This window comes from Pararge aegeria, chromosome 2 (genome assembly GCF_905163445.1).
Source record: "Pararge aegeria chromosome 2, ilParAegt1.1, whole genome shotgun sequence".
Classification (NCBI taxonomy): domain Eukaryota; kingdom Metazoa; phylum Arthropoda; class Insecta; order Lepidoptera; family Nymphalidae; genus Pararge; species Pararge aegeria.
The window spans coordinates 18877613-18892724 of record NC_053181.1 but is presented as its reverse complement, the minus strand read 5'-3'; the positions used below and the strand labels follow the sequence as shown (position 1 = coordinate 18892724).

The window sequence follows — 15112 nt, the reverse complement described above, 5'->3', positions numbered from 1 at the left end:
GTTAAAGAATTACTAAAAATGTCACAGTCAGCTTCTGTAAGCATTTAAAAACTGACAAATCCGAAAGGCTCAAGTCTGCAAGCCTTAATTTTGCTGCTGCATCGCCAGTTCCTTTTTCTGAACTTGTTTTGACATGCTGCCGCTTGTCTAGATTTTTAACGCACACAGATATTCTGAGAATATTTGGACAGCCAGTTGGCGCAGTGAGCAGCGACCCTGCTTTCTGCGTCGTGGCCGTGGGTTCGATTCCCACAACTGGAAAAAAATGTTTGTGTAATGAACATAAATGTTTTCAGTGTCTGGGTGTTTATCTGTGTATTATATTCATAAAAATATTCGTCAGCTATCTTAGTACCCATAACACAAGCTACGCTTACTTTGGGGCTAGATGGCGATGTGTGTATTGTCGTAGTATTTATATTATATATTTATATTTATTTGTCGTAGTTATATATTATATTTATATTATGTATTTATATTATATATTTATTAGTATATTTATATTAAAAAAAAAAAATCCCCAATTCTCCTGACTATCTGGCAACCCTATGATTAGTGTCCATTTGTGTAGGCGTAAAAGGCCAACAGGGGTGAGCGCGGGGTGAAGCAAAGCGCCTTACGGGGCTTCCGGAGAAGGATTCCACGTGTAAGGCGATTAGCGTGATTCGAAACGTGCCGGCCGCTGCAGGCGGGATTCGCAGACAGGATTACAAATAATTGAATACCTACTAAAAACAGATGCTAAAATTAGCTTTATAAGTCTAGTTTCACCCCTATCGTAATTGCAAGGGACGTCGCCGTCGTGATTGCTGAGAAACCTTCCCGTTAGGAAAGGCCCTTAGTCCAGCAGTGGACCGTTATAGGCGATTTATTTATTGAAAACCTACTGACAGAAGTTAATATTTTTTGCCATATTCTCTTTGATCCTCATCAAAATTCAAAATTGCAGCAGTGGACTGTTAAGGAATAAAAAAATATTCTGCGCTAGAGAACTTGCGGTCACCTAGGTGCTCATAAATATTATAGAAAAAACGGATGTATTTGATATTGGTAGGTAAGCCGTAGAAGCAAGGGTATTTAGTTATTATTTATACATTATTATTGAATAATGGAAATAAACCGAAACTTCATTAAGGTTCCGGGGATACTGAATGGGCTACTAATAGGGTTGTCGACATCTGGTTGATTTCGGTATAAAGACATTTAATTTTTTTTTTTTACGTTTTTTATTTTTTTATTTATTTGATCATAAACTGCTACTCTATTTTGCTTCCCATTTTATTTTTCCATTATTTACCTATTGTTAACATTCGAAACGAAATTAATAGTATCGCTGCGAAGCTAACATTAATTTGATCTCGCACAGTTTTATTGCGTTTACAGAATATTGAAAGGTGAAATTTGTTGACGTATTTATTAACCGCTATAACTTCACCTGTGTTGAAGTGTAACAAACATTCGGAGTAATTAATTTAAACTTGAAATTTAAAAAAAAATGCTGTAAATAAAAGCTAAGCACCCAGCTTTGAAATTGAAATTTAAGTAAATGATAATTTATATATAGCGTTCTCTTTACTTTTGTACGATGTGGAGTACTATTAAAACTAAAAACACTAAAATGGAAACCACTATAATACTTTCAAAATTTTAAAGTTTAGTGAAACTTGTTGATCCGATAATTAGATAATGCGTTATAATAAATCTTTCAACGTATTAAATATCTTTTTTCTATTGTTTGTGTCGTTTTCTCTACAAACGTAAAATAAGGCGTCGTAATCTTGTTACGCCAATAAAGTATAACACACACGTTTTTTTTTTTTCGTAACCTGATCTAACCTAACATCTAAACCTATGTCTTTCGCCCGTATCTTTCTGTTCTTTGGTGCCTGTGACAGGGCCAATTTAATTAATAGCTCATTGATGTAATTCAAAAGAATCTTTACTTACCATCACAAATGCTACTGCATAATGTCTGTTTGTTCGCTTGTTTGTTTGTCCTTCCTTCACACCGTAACAAAGCAAACAAATATACTTGGTTTTTTGGCACAAAGTTAGTGGAAAGGACGGCTACTTTTTAATCTAGAAAACAAACGGATCCCACGGAATTTGTAACAAACTGTTATAAACGCGAACGAAGAACTACAGAAAGGGAAAATAGTCCAAATAAAAAAAAAAATGGTGTAAAATAGGTATATATAATATGTTTGACGAACTCCGTGGCGCAACGGTTAGCGCTGTAGATTTAAATGGGAGGCCCGGGTTCGATTCCTGGCAGGGGCAAATTGGAAATTTATAATTTCTAAATTTTCTCTGGTCTGGTCTGGTGGGAGGCTGTGACCGTGACTAGTTTTCCGGTGCGATGATGACAGGTGAGCCCACTACCATCTTAGACTGCATCATCACTTACCACCAGCCAGGTGAGTTTGCAGTCATAGGCTAGCTTGTAGTAGAATAAAAAAAATAAATATATAAGATTCCCAACCCTATTTCGCATCCAACGTAATTATTCGCACGCAAACTAATTGCGCGACCTTGGGCGTGTTCCGATTGGATATTTACTCTGGCTCTTTGTTGTATACCAGTTGTGTGGACACAGTGGAATTGATCATTGTCACTCAGTGTATATACACATATATAGCACCGATAGAGATTAACATTTCTACTTGTTTTCTCGTCTTAGCTCATAGAAAGAGGACGAGAAAATGGTCGACATAATTATCTATCTATAAATATTTTTTTTCATAGGTATTGCGCTTTTACGATGTTGTTTGTTTGTAACTATTAATCTGAGCGTGCTGAGTGAGTGTGTGACCATACTTTTTTTAGTAACTAACTTTTACTAAAGTCATATATACTGAGAGTTCTACATAATGTTCTCAAAGATATGTAGAGTCCACCGACTGGGCCAGCGTGGTGGACTATGGCCTTAACCCCTTCTCATTGTGGGAAAAAAAAAATTGAAATTGCAAATAGAATATTTTAACAAGATATTATTATATATACTAAAGTTCTGATCTCGATGCTAAGTTGTGGGACGCTTATTAGAGAATATTCATAAGTATTTAAGTATTCCGCTAGAGATGTCAGCTGTACTATGCTTTGTTGAAACCGTAAAAGCCAACAAACCAACCACTTTGGAAAAGTTCATTACAAGACCGGTTTCTGGATCGTTTTGCCAGTTGACCAACAACAAAGGGTACACAAACAAAAACAAAGAACCGTTGACATACGCCTGTCCATTGGTTAGAATGTTTTCGAAGAGTGGAATGAATAACACCAAAAGTCCCGTGTGCATTGTGGGAGGAGTCCCGTGCCCTATAGTGAACCGGTAATCGATCGATATGATGAAGGGCATATAAGTAATGTAAGTTAGGTGAGAATCAATAACATACACTGATAACTGCAAGTGATTGTAAGATTTTATCAATATTATAGTCGGTTGATTTTCAATTGAAAATTCAGTTAGTTAGAAAGTCTTTATGGCACATACAGAAAATAAAACAAATTGAACAAGGCAAAATATAAATAAATATGTATGCGCAAAGGCGGCCTTATCGCTTGAAGCGATCTCCTCCAGACAACCTTTGGTTGATGAAGCATGTTTAGTACGGAAAAAGGGATTTACTTGTAACATTTGAATTTTAAATTCACATTATGGGGCCACGGATTAATATGACCACAGAAAAAAGTTTAATGTGCTATACCACATTCAATCTTATATTTTATTCTATGTATAACGAAAATCTTTTTACACACGCATGAAAATGTGATATCATTTCAATTAGTCAGAGCTGCCAACTTTATTTTACATTTATGTGAATACTGAATTCGTAGTACGTTATTTGAAATTAATGATTTTATTATGATACTATGTAACTACCTAAGGAGTATACACTTTATCTTTATGGTGTCCCAGTACCCATAAAACTACGTGGATACGTATACTAAATTTTTTTTAAATTTGTTATTATGTAAACAATCTAATCGCTCCTTTAAATGGAAAAATACAATAAACACGTGTGTTAAAAAGTGTGCAAGATAGATTAAAAAATATATTTTCATTGGTAATTTTATTATTTTCTAATATTCTTAAATCATATTATACAGCAAAAAGTATATAAAAATTTATTTACATAGTTGGACCAGCTAAGAAACTTGATAAATATCTCTACATAAACACAGTCTGTTCAATCAAACATCCTTTACTACATCTCCTTTAGTACCTACTGTAGATTGAGTACAAAATTTGCTCGCTGACTAGCGAAGAGTCTTTTTCGCATACCGAACTCAGTGTCGTCAAATAAAAAAGGAACTAATGTCAGTCGTTCTAGAGTCGCAAGCCCTGTATTTCTGAATTTTGAATCTCCTCGATTGCCACCGAGTAAATTGTACTAAAGCTACTGATGTGTAGGTACATATTTCTGCTCACATATCCACTACTTCTGAACAGATTTCTTGCGAGTAAATTGTTATTATGTACACGCAAACCAATTGTCCGACCTTGGGCGTGGTCCGATTGGCTGTTTGCTTTGGCAGTAGGCTTTGTGTAAACGCAGTTAAATTATCCATTTACTTCGCAAATGTCTGTACAGTGCCAGTTGAACAACGATATACATAAAATCCATAAATAGGTACGTGAAAGGTTTCTATGTTTGCGTAACTGCCTCGCTGGTCTAGTGGTAAGCATTCTTGACTACAGACTATGAGGTGCAGCGTTCGATAACCAGTGCTACGATTTTGTATTAAGGAATTATGGTTCTGGAGTTAGTAAATTGGCTTTGTCCACGCCAGTCCCTGCGGTTAGTGGTAACATTGACTTAATGGTAACAATTGACGGACCAAGAAGAAGTTAGAAAACCTAATTCAAATTTCACGATGTTACTAACGCCCTAGTAACAAGTTTTCTGAAAAGTCCATGGGGTCTTATATAATACCACAAGCGGCGAAACCCAATGTGGCGAATCGTATATCATTAATTTATTCCATTGCCTCTTTCTTTCATTATCATCATATAAACCCATTATCACTACAGGTAGTGGGCCGATAATGGGTTTATATGTCCCCTTCTTCATTGTGGGAGGAGATCCGTGCCCTGGCACGGGTCTCCTCCCACAATGAGAAGGGGTTAAGGCCGTAGTCCACCACGCTGGCCCAGTGCGGATTGGTGGACTCTACATACATTTGAGAACATTATGTAGAACTCTGAGGCATGCCGGTTTCCTCACGATGTTTTCGTTCACCGTTGAAGCAAGCGATATTTTAATTACTTAAAACGCACATAACTTAGAAAATACTTTGTTTCGCCTCTTCCTTTGGCAAGCAATAAATAAGTCCTAAATGTTGCGGAAAAAATAACCGTTATGATACTTTTAACGGTTCTGGCTTGCCCGGATTTGGCTCTTTCGAAATAGTTCTAGCTTTACCCTGAGGCTATATTCAGGGCGGCATTTTATTGGTTGATAACTCTAATACGCCTCATTCGGGTAATCCCCGCGGACGGGGTAATGACCAATGATCGATTTTATGTTTTAAACACAAGCTGCTGCCCGCGACTTCGTCAGTGCTTTAATCGGTGTTTATTGTTAAAATTCCACGGAAACCTGGGCCAAAAACAAGTATCCTAAGTGCGCGTCAACTAGGGCTAGCATGCGCGCCACGAGAGAGTTATGTCTACCCATCATCTCGTCTGTCTATATAGAAAATATACAAGTAACCAGTGGCGTGCATAGAGGGTATGCTCAGGATATGCAGATGATATAAAATGAAAAAAATCTCCAGTACAAGTTATAAATAGTTAAGGGTAGGCTTTTAATAACTCTTACAATGCTAATTCCTTATGCTAGTTCTTAAGTTTTTTATAACTCTTACTGGAGATTTTCTTCATTTTATATCATCTACATACCCTGTGCATACCCTCTAAGCACGCCACTGCCTGAGGCTATATTCAGGGCGGAATTTTATTGGTTGATAACTCTAATAAACCTCATTCGGGTAATCCCCGCGAACGTAACGACCAATGATCGCTTGTATGTTTAAAACACGAGCTGTTGCCCGCGACTTCGTCAATGTTTTAATCGGTTTTTATCCTGTTAAAATTTCACTTAAACCTGGCCTAAAAACAAGTATACTAAGTGCTAGCATGCGCGCCACGAGGGAGTTTTGTCTACCCATCATCTCGTCTAATTATCTAGAAAATATACTAGTCACGGGTAGAGATAATTATGGCTAGCAATACAGGATGCATTAACTCTTTATCATTTATTTTTTTCGACTGCCAGTTTGCAGCGACCATGCTTTCTTAGTCCAAGGCCGTGGGTTCGATTCCCACAACTGGAAAATGTTTGTGTGATGAGCATGAATATTATTCATATAATATTCAGCAGTCATTTCAGTACCTATAACACAAGCTACGCTTACTTTGGGGCTAGATGGCGATGTGTGCGTTGCCGTAGTATATATGTATATACATATAAAATAAATGACATAGCTTAATATATTATTAATACTATATATATATATATTTATATATATATATATATATATATATACACATATATATATACACATATATATAGTAATACATAGTATATTAAGCTATGTAATTTATTTTTATCGTCAAAATTGACGTAGCAATCACATGGCCCACTCGATGTCAAACTGAAAACCGTCGCCTCTAAACAGCATAACTTCGTAGGACATGCGCGGAACACCTCCTGCAACACCCTGGAACAACCTGGAACAACCTGGAATAACCTGAGGCGTCGCTTTGGTGTTAAGCCTCATGCGCCTATAATTACACATTCAACCACCCCTTTATGAACGGCACACGGCACTGCTGCTCAGCGGCAGGAATAAGAATGGCGGTTGCGCTTCCCCTGAAAAGCTCGGTCACAAAAAGTTTTACTTCTACTGTATATAAATAACTAGCTGTTGCTCGCGACTTCGTCTGCGTTTGATTTTGTTTTTTGATGTGGCATTAAATTCAATTGTAGTTCTAAAAAAATTAAAGTATTCAGTATCGCTAAGCCTTAAATCAGGGGTCTGCTGCTGTCCGCTGAGGAGTTCTGTCCTCTATCTGCAACCAAATTCATCAGATCTACACAAAGTTTGGGCAAAATTAAACAATTATTATAATCTCTATAGCACAAAAATAATTGTATAAATCGGTTATAACTTGTCGGAGTATGGTAAAATCGTCAAACACTTTCATCCCCTCTCCCAAAGGAACCTAGCTTAATGTCGGGATATAAAGTATCCTATATTACTTGTAACACTTCCAAGAATATGTGTACAAAGTTTCATGGGGATCGGTTAAGTAGTTTTTGCGTGAAAGTGTAACAAACAAACTTACATTGACATTTATAATATAAGTAGGGATAAGTAGGGAAGTAGGGATATAATTAAATAATTGGCTTATACTATCTGCGAGAAAAAAGCTATATAAATGTAAATCCCACGCTTTCCATTAATATTTTGTGGCTGACTGGCGTTAAGTATTTTTTTTTGCTTTTATTCAGTTTAGCTCTTACAAATAGGTACTTTCACCATTACCGCCCGAAATATAAGCATTTTATAGGGTGAGTTTTGGAGAAAGACATATTATCTAGAATGCCAGCTACCTATATATTGTTTGTGAGAAGCTTTTTTTGTTTTTATCTCTGTGTACAAAATTTCATTAAGATTATGTTTTCAATAAATTTAATGGATGAATTATGATTTTTGTTTACATTATCATATTAAGTTATTTGTTTAAAAATTTATATTTTATAAGCTTATTCAGTACTTCATCAGACGTGCGTTATTAAAGCGCGGTTTATTACAACTAACATACCCTCTAACAGATTATCCCTTTACCATATTAGACTGCATCATCACTGCAGGTGAGATTGCAGACAAGGGTTAACTTGTAGTGGAATAAATAAAACATCTTTATCCTATTAATGTTTCCCAACTGGAACATGTATCACTCTCATTCGAGAATGATTAGAGCTTGGACGCTTTACGCTGCCCCAATGCTCCAGAAAGTTGGCGTGCTTAAAGTATTTTACGATCTTATTCAGGCTCAATCTCCTCGAATTTTAGTCGTATTAGAGGTTCTTGTGACAGAGCTCGTCCGGGAAAGTACTATCGCCATGTTTATTTCTGCCGCTAAGCAGTATTTTTGCAACGTTGTTGTCTGAAGGGCATGGTTGCCGGTGTAGTTATAAAACCTAAGCATCAAATTGATGGACACAGAGCGGCATGTTGCAGGACTTGCTGCTGCTTGCATTCCCTGTGAAGTGTTGCTCTGTTTATAGGCGATGTACACTTACCATCAGGTGCGCCATCTGCTTGGCGCATAAATTCGCTTTTCTTTATTCTCATTTTTTCTTTACGATACGAACATACACATTTATGTCTTTACGGTTAAAGTATGCCATACATTGCCCGTCCTCAAAACTCACCCTGTAACAGGCAGAGAGACTTTAAGAGCTTTTATATTACTTGCTTTACGGACGTAATTTATTCACGTCCTCTAAGTACCAGTGGTGCACGTAAATAAAACAAAAGATTCTCATAATTATTAGTATTCGGTGCGGGCTTCCAGGTCCAGCAGAGCTAAGATGCGGACCATGGGAGTGTACCCATTATGTCTCGTTTTATCTCACAGAAATGTGACGAGTAAATGGTAGGCATATTGATCAAGTGTCTCATCATTCATAGCCCATTACTGATCAACTTCAGGACCCGGGACTCGCTCAGCACGGTTAGCATGGGCAGGAGACAATTATTTCCCCGGGGAAAAAAATTATCTTCTCCTACAGCTGTAACAACTCTCAGGACTCCGCACAGGTGGAAATAATATCCAAATAATATATGTGTAATAATAAACGGGGGTAAACTTCTCATATTCTATGCTCCCGTACTTTAGCAGGTGGACACGTTAATTATATCTCATATCAGGGGATATAATTTTTGCCTCCTGCCTGCTGAAGAAGAAGCTTCAGGCCGAAGTCCACCACGCTGGCCAATTACCACCCTAAATATTATTTTTACCGCCAAGCAGCATTTTTGTGCGGCTGAAGGGCGTGCCCTGCGAAGTGTTGCTATGTTATGTTCATGGTTCGCAAATCTTAATTAAAAAAAAATGCGCATTGGTAAACATCAACAAACTACTTGATATTAAATTGCCTGTAATGCACATAATTCTGAATTGGAGGTTTCGTATCGAACTCTGTCCCTCCGAAAGGCATGCCGAGGTTCTACCCACTAGTATATCAAAGTGTTACAGAAGTTCTGGGTAACCCAAGCACCTTTTGGTCACTTTTGTCTCGTAGACCTACGAGACCTAAACAAGGGTCAACCCACTTTTCCACTTTAGAATTTCATCTAGTTGAGTTAAGTCGATAGCTAATTCTTACAGAAATCATCTCATAAGATATACTCTCTCTCTCTCTCTCTCTCTCTCTCTCTCTCTCTCTCTCTCTCTCTCTCTCTCTCTCTCTCTCTCTCTCTCTCTCTCTCTCTCTCTCTCTCTCTCTCTCTCTCTCTCTCTCTCTCTCTCTATGTGTGTGTGTGTGAAGGGACCCCAGACCACGAGCTTTCTTATGAGGCCAACAGTAAAAGCCATAAGTTATCACTATACACAAACTGTTCGAAGACTTTCTTAAGGATGGAATAACAAACAAGAAAACGATTAAAAACGGTCCAGTAGTTTCGGAGGTAATAAAAAAACCAAACGCATATACATTGCGTTTCGTCATGGATAATAGAAGTTAATAGTTACGAGTTCTACCGGAACTTCAATCTATTAGATAATCTGCAATTACATAGACCTAGAAAAACACAACTGTTAACAGAGACAAGTACCTACTACACTTCACATTACCGGGTAAAGTTATCTCTTTAATTAACTCAGTTAAAATTCATTATTCAGCACCACGACACACATTTCAGTACACCGAACACACATTTATATTCTCTGGGCAGGCTTAAGTGTAGTTAATTTATGCAAATTGGCGTGTAAACTGTAATTTCCTTTTATCTTTTCAGCGAGCACCGGAAGAAACCTCGCCGCCCCACAGTCTGAAGAATTGCCACACTACGCTGACTTCGAAATTGAACCCCACGTCGCCGAAAGACAAGCGAGGGCTATGTACTTCACAAAAACCCCACAGATCACTAATATTAACAAAACAACCCCAACGACACAGAGAAACAACACAGAGAAAGACTCCCCAAAAACTAACACAACTATCACAAACATGACTTTATCATTCACAAATACAACTCAAATACAAACAATAAAATGGACTCCAGTCAACATAACAGATAGTAACGTATCCATTGTATCACTACCGGAGAACGCAACGAACCTAAATCTAACCATAGATTTCACAAACTTTACCGAATCTCAGAACTCCAGCTTTACTAAAAAGCGCAATTTAACAACACCCGATTTTGTCAAAGAAGACCTAACTTTGGAAGGGGCTTCTGAAAGTCGAATAGTCACTGAAAAACCGTTATCTTTGGAGACGGCGTTTTTACAAACTAGAATTCCACCGAACATAGAAAGTTCTAGGAGGATAATAGATTCTGGTGATGGTGGCATGGACACTGGAGCGATAGCTGGGATATCGTTTGCGGCGTTGGTGTTGGCAGCGTTGGCTGGGAGCACAGCATTCGTTCTATACCGCAGAAGGTATCTGAATAAACCGCAGACTTTGAACGATAAATGCTCGAATCCTGATTCGAGTGGATATTTGGACGACAGTACAATCCGGGTATGTTATATTTGATGTTATAATAATATATAATAATAATAACGTCCACCAATCAGCACTGGGCCGGGGTGGAGGACTACTGCCTTAACCCCTTCCATTGTGGACCCCTGCCCTGGGCCGGTAATGGGTTGATTTGATGAAGATGATCATGATGAATAATAGCGTTTATTTCGGATAAAATTCCATTGCTTGCGATAACAGTAAGATTAAAAAAAATTAATAAGTTGATAATTGAATTATACCTTACTTTTAAACTCTCCATTTTGAATTTACTTTTTTATGTAGAAGTACCTAACTTAAGACCGCAATGGTGCCAACTTTGTCATGTATAAATCTCTAAACTTAAATAATCTGACAAGTGACAGGTCTAAAAATAGTGGCATCCTTCTTCACAGCGAGCATTTTGAGCGGGACAACACCACTCAATACCTATCATTTAAGTTTTTACACCAATATCAGTTTAAAACTACTATTATAATATATCCAGTGTAGCCTTAATGATACTAATACAAAAGTACTAGATGGCCCGGTGAACCTAGTAAAGCCAGAACACAACCTATTAAACGTAATCCGATATAAAAGATTATCTCGAATAACCGAACGTGCCTTTTAGGTTATGGTTTTTAAAAAGCTACCATAAACAGGTGACAAAATTGTTATAGCTAATCATAGCCACTGAAAGACAAAACAGCATTAGGAATAGGTCGATGATTGCGATGACGCCTTAATGTTTCATACGCGATCTTTAGGACTTTAGCCCAAGGCATCGTGTCCTGTCACTATAGAGAATAAATAAATCCCTTCTTTGGTTTATGTATTTTTTGTTTTATATTTTTATGTAATGTATTTTTTCTTTTCTGTCTTATAATGTAACATTCTTTTCGTTACTTTTTTGTGTAAGATAAATTAAAAGAAAATATTAAAAAAACACTTTCATAAAGAAAGTCTTTATTTATTGTTTGTTTTTATTTATTTTTACGCATGTTTTTTTTTATATTTTTAAAACATACTTTTGTCTAAAAAGTAATGAAAAGATTGTTTATAAGGCAAGTTAAGGAAAATGGAGTATAGCCTATATTTAATATTATTATGCAGTGTCAACATTGTCTTCAATGATCTTTTGTATTTTTATAGTCATTTTTTTTTAAATATTTCTTTATTCAAATAGGCACATAGATGGCACTTTTGATGCGTACATTACATGTAAAATATGACATAGGAGTGTGTTGATGGCGATAAATAAATTCGTCAACTTAGAACTAAAACTACGAGGGTTCCAAACTCGCCCTGCGCTAAGAAGAAGCACACAACAAACTTAGCCGGTTGTTATTTTTTTTTATCACCATCTCACATTGTCCTTTAAAAACTATTAAAGAAGCAATCTGGTTAGAGCAATAATTTACACCCAAGCATTTTTATCGTTGACGTAGTCCTTAATACTATAATAGGACTTTTCTATAAGCTTACGTTTAAATTGTTTTTTAATATGCTTTTGTTATGTGTTTTTTTGGACTTGTTGTCTAATGCATATGAAAAAATTAAGAATTCGTCTTTTTTCTTTTCAGGATAACTCAGAGGAGATGTACAGCCTTGACAACGATTCTTTCCTGAACTCGTTAGAGGCTATGACGATCCAGAACTATTGGACGGACACCGTGAAGCACACCAAGCTTTAATATGACGTTCAATTAACTAAAGTTAGTGACTTCTAAACTTAAATTAGTGACATTAGTGGATAATTTAATGTTGTGAAAACAATTTCGGTGAATTCCATAATATCTCTTATATTGACTAAAATTAGTGACATTTTGACTAAAATTTGTATAATCTGTGACATATTAAATTATATCAAAACACTTAGTGGTATTGACAAATTCTGTATAGACAATATAAGTGTATCTCAAGTGTACTAAGTAAGTAAGCCTACAAACTAGTAACTAAAATGCCAGGTTTTCTGATTATACTAATTGTTACTGTAGAAAAGATACATCAATATATTTTCTGAAGTACACTGAGCGGTTACTTAAATAAAAGAGAAGGATCAGCCCGATAATCTTTGTGAACATGGATAGCTAAATAATTAGTTTTTTAGTTAATTAATGTTAAAGTTTAGTTTACAACAATTAGTATTACTAATGTAAAAAAACAATAATGCATGGCATCTAATTTATATACATTACTTTTGTATCCCCAGTTATCTTATTTTTTTCTATACTTTATGTAATTTAATTTATTTATTGTTACGTTGTTTTTTGAAGATCTGAGTTAAATTTTCATTAAATATATGTACATATATATGCTTAATCTATGACAAAGAATCTTACAAATTCTGTAAAAGAAAACTATTATAAATGCAAAGGTATAATATCAATAATTCAATGTGTACAAACTTTTTAAATTTCTGGTTATCATAACGATAATCGAAATTTATTTAGTTCTTGTACACACACACACACACACACCACACACACTACTTTTCAATCCACATAACCTTTTATATAGATTATAGAAACCTTTTACCTTCCTTTCGTGTAGTTACTTATTAATTCCTCCCAGTTTTTGACATTACTAATTTGAACTAAACTAAATTGCACAAAACATTGTTTTCTGTTTAATTTAGTTGTAGTTAATTTGTGTTAGTACAACAACACTATATTGGCTTCAATGTATAGAAACGGTCGTGTAGTACAGTAGTGTGCTGTATTAATATCATTAAATGTATCAGAGTATTATTTTGACAATTGATGTGAATTGTTAAAACTGGTTTAATCGTAGTTAATTTATAATAGATCCTTTTATATTATTAGAAAAACTTTCGTGTAAGTAATTTTTAGTATGATTGTGATAATATATTTGTTGTATCGTTAATTGAAATTACTTATAATCTGTATACATTTTAATTATTTAAGGTAGCTAAGCATATTTTACGTTTAATGTAAATGTTATAGAAGGATATAAAATTATACGTCAGAAAATAATATACTTAATATTTAACTGTACCAATAATGTTTTCGTATTATTTTTATTTTCTGTAATACAAAAGTGACCATATTATCACTCGATTTTTAAAATAAACATGTGTAGTTAATCTATCTAGTAGTAAGTACGATCTCAATATTTCATTTTAAGTCACGATACTTAGTTTAAAACAATTAGGTTTAAAAACCGGCAGCCCAAGTTTAAAAATAATCTTATTATTTAATGATTTATGTAAATCAACAGAATTCCTTGGCAATTTTAAACCTTTGATAGATTATTACCACAATATCTTTTTTTTGTAAATTTAAACAATTGAAGATCAGTAATTGATTTAACGGTGAAGGAAAACATCGTGAGGAAACCTGCTCGCCTGATATTTCTCCATAGTGTTCTTCATAGTGAGTTATCAAAGGCGTGTAAAGTCCACCAATAAGCATTAGGCCAGCGTGCTGGTGGACTATGGCCTAAAACCTTTTCACTGTGGGAGGAGACCCGTGCCCTGTTGTGCACAATTTCAACAAAAATAAACGACATTTCTATATAAACACACCTAAAATAAAGAAAATACTTAAACCAGAGCATCAACAATATTTTCGTGTCTGTTCTCTTAGACTTTCTCTTGGACTCCCGTCTTGAGCGAAGCAGCCATGTCATGGTGGAATTTAAAACGTTATCTATATTAAAGCCAGTGTTTGTTTGTTAATTTTGTTAAAATATTGTATGAGACTAATGAAGTTAAAAAAATCGCTCACTATAGGCCTTGTTTGATTACTTATATATAAAAAACAACTCTCGTATTGGTTCAGGTCAGGATGCTTAGTGTGAGATTTACTACCTACATTTACTTATGCGATGGCGTGAAAGTTAATTTTGATTAGTATAGGATCGAAAGAGCGCCATCTATAGTGCGACCAATGTTGACTAAAATGTTGTTTACCCCTTCACTAGGCGAACGACTAGTGAAGGGGTAAACAACATTTTAGTCTTCTGTAAAAATTAAAAAAAAAACACGTTAAATACCCCTAATATTCTAAAATAACCTTTTTTTTTACGTGTGGAAATCCTCATGGATACCACCGCGCCACGGGGAGGCACGGTGGTTATGTCGGACTCGTACCGATTAAAACCCCACGCCTGGTGGCTGGGCCACGGGAACGCTTTCGCACACATCCGCGACACTAAAATAACCTAACCGAACCTAAAATGTTAACGAAACGAACTGTCATATGTTTGTTTACACACATACTTGGTCACAGTTTCTTGGAAACAGTATTGTCACTAGAAGGCGCTTTTTCATATAAATCGTATTTAACGCGATCGAATAAGTAAACTTAGGCAGAAAACTCATCTCATCTCAATAATTATTAGGC

General features: G+C 35.7%; 1 protein-coding gene across 3 annotated transcripts in view; it reads left to right on the top strand.

Moving 5' to 3' along the window:
* LOC120629868 overlaps window positions 1-12944 on the top strand; it is a 100260-nt gene extending 87316 nt beyond the window's left edge. For all 3 annotated transcript variants that reach the window (XM_039898960.1, XM_039898945.1, XM_039898952.1), the window contains 2 exons: window positions 10033-10763; window positions 12329-12944. In XM_039898960.1, coding sequence (XP_039754894.1) covers window positions 10033-10763; window positions 12329-12439 — 842 coding nt within the window. In that variant the 3' untranslated portion in view covers window positions 12440-12944. The remainder of the gene's footprint in view (window positions 1-10032; window positions 10764-12328) is intronic.
* Window positions 12945-15112: the final 2168 nt, after the last annotated feature.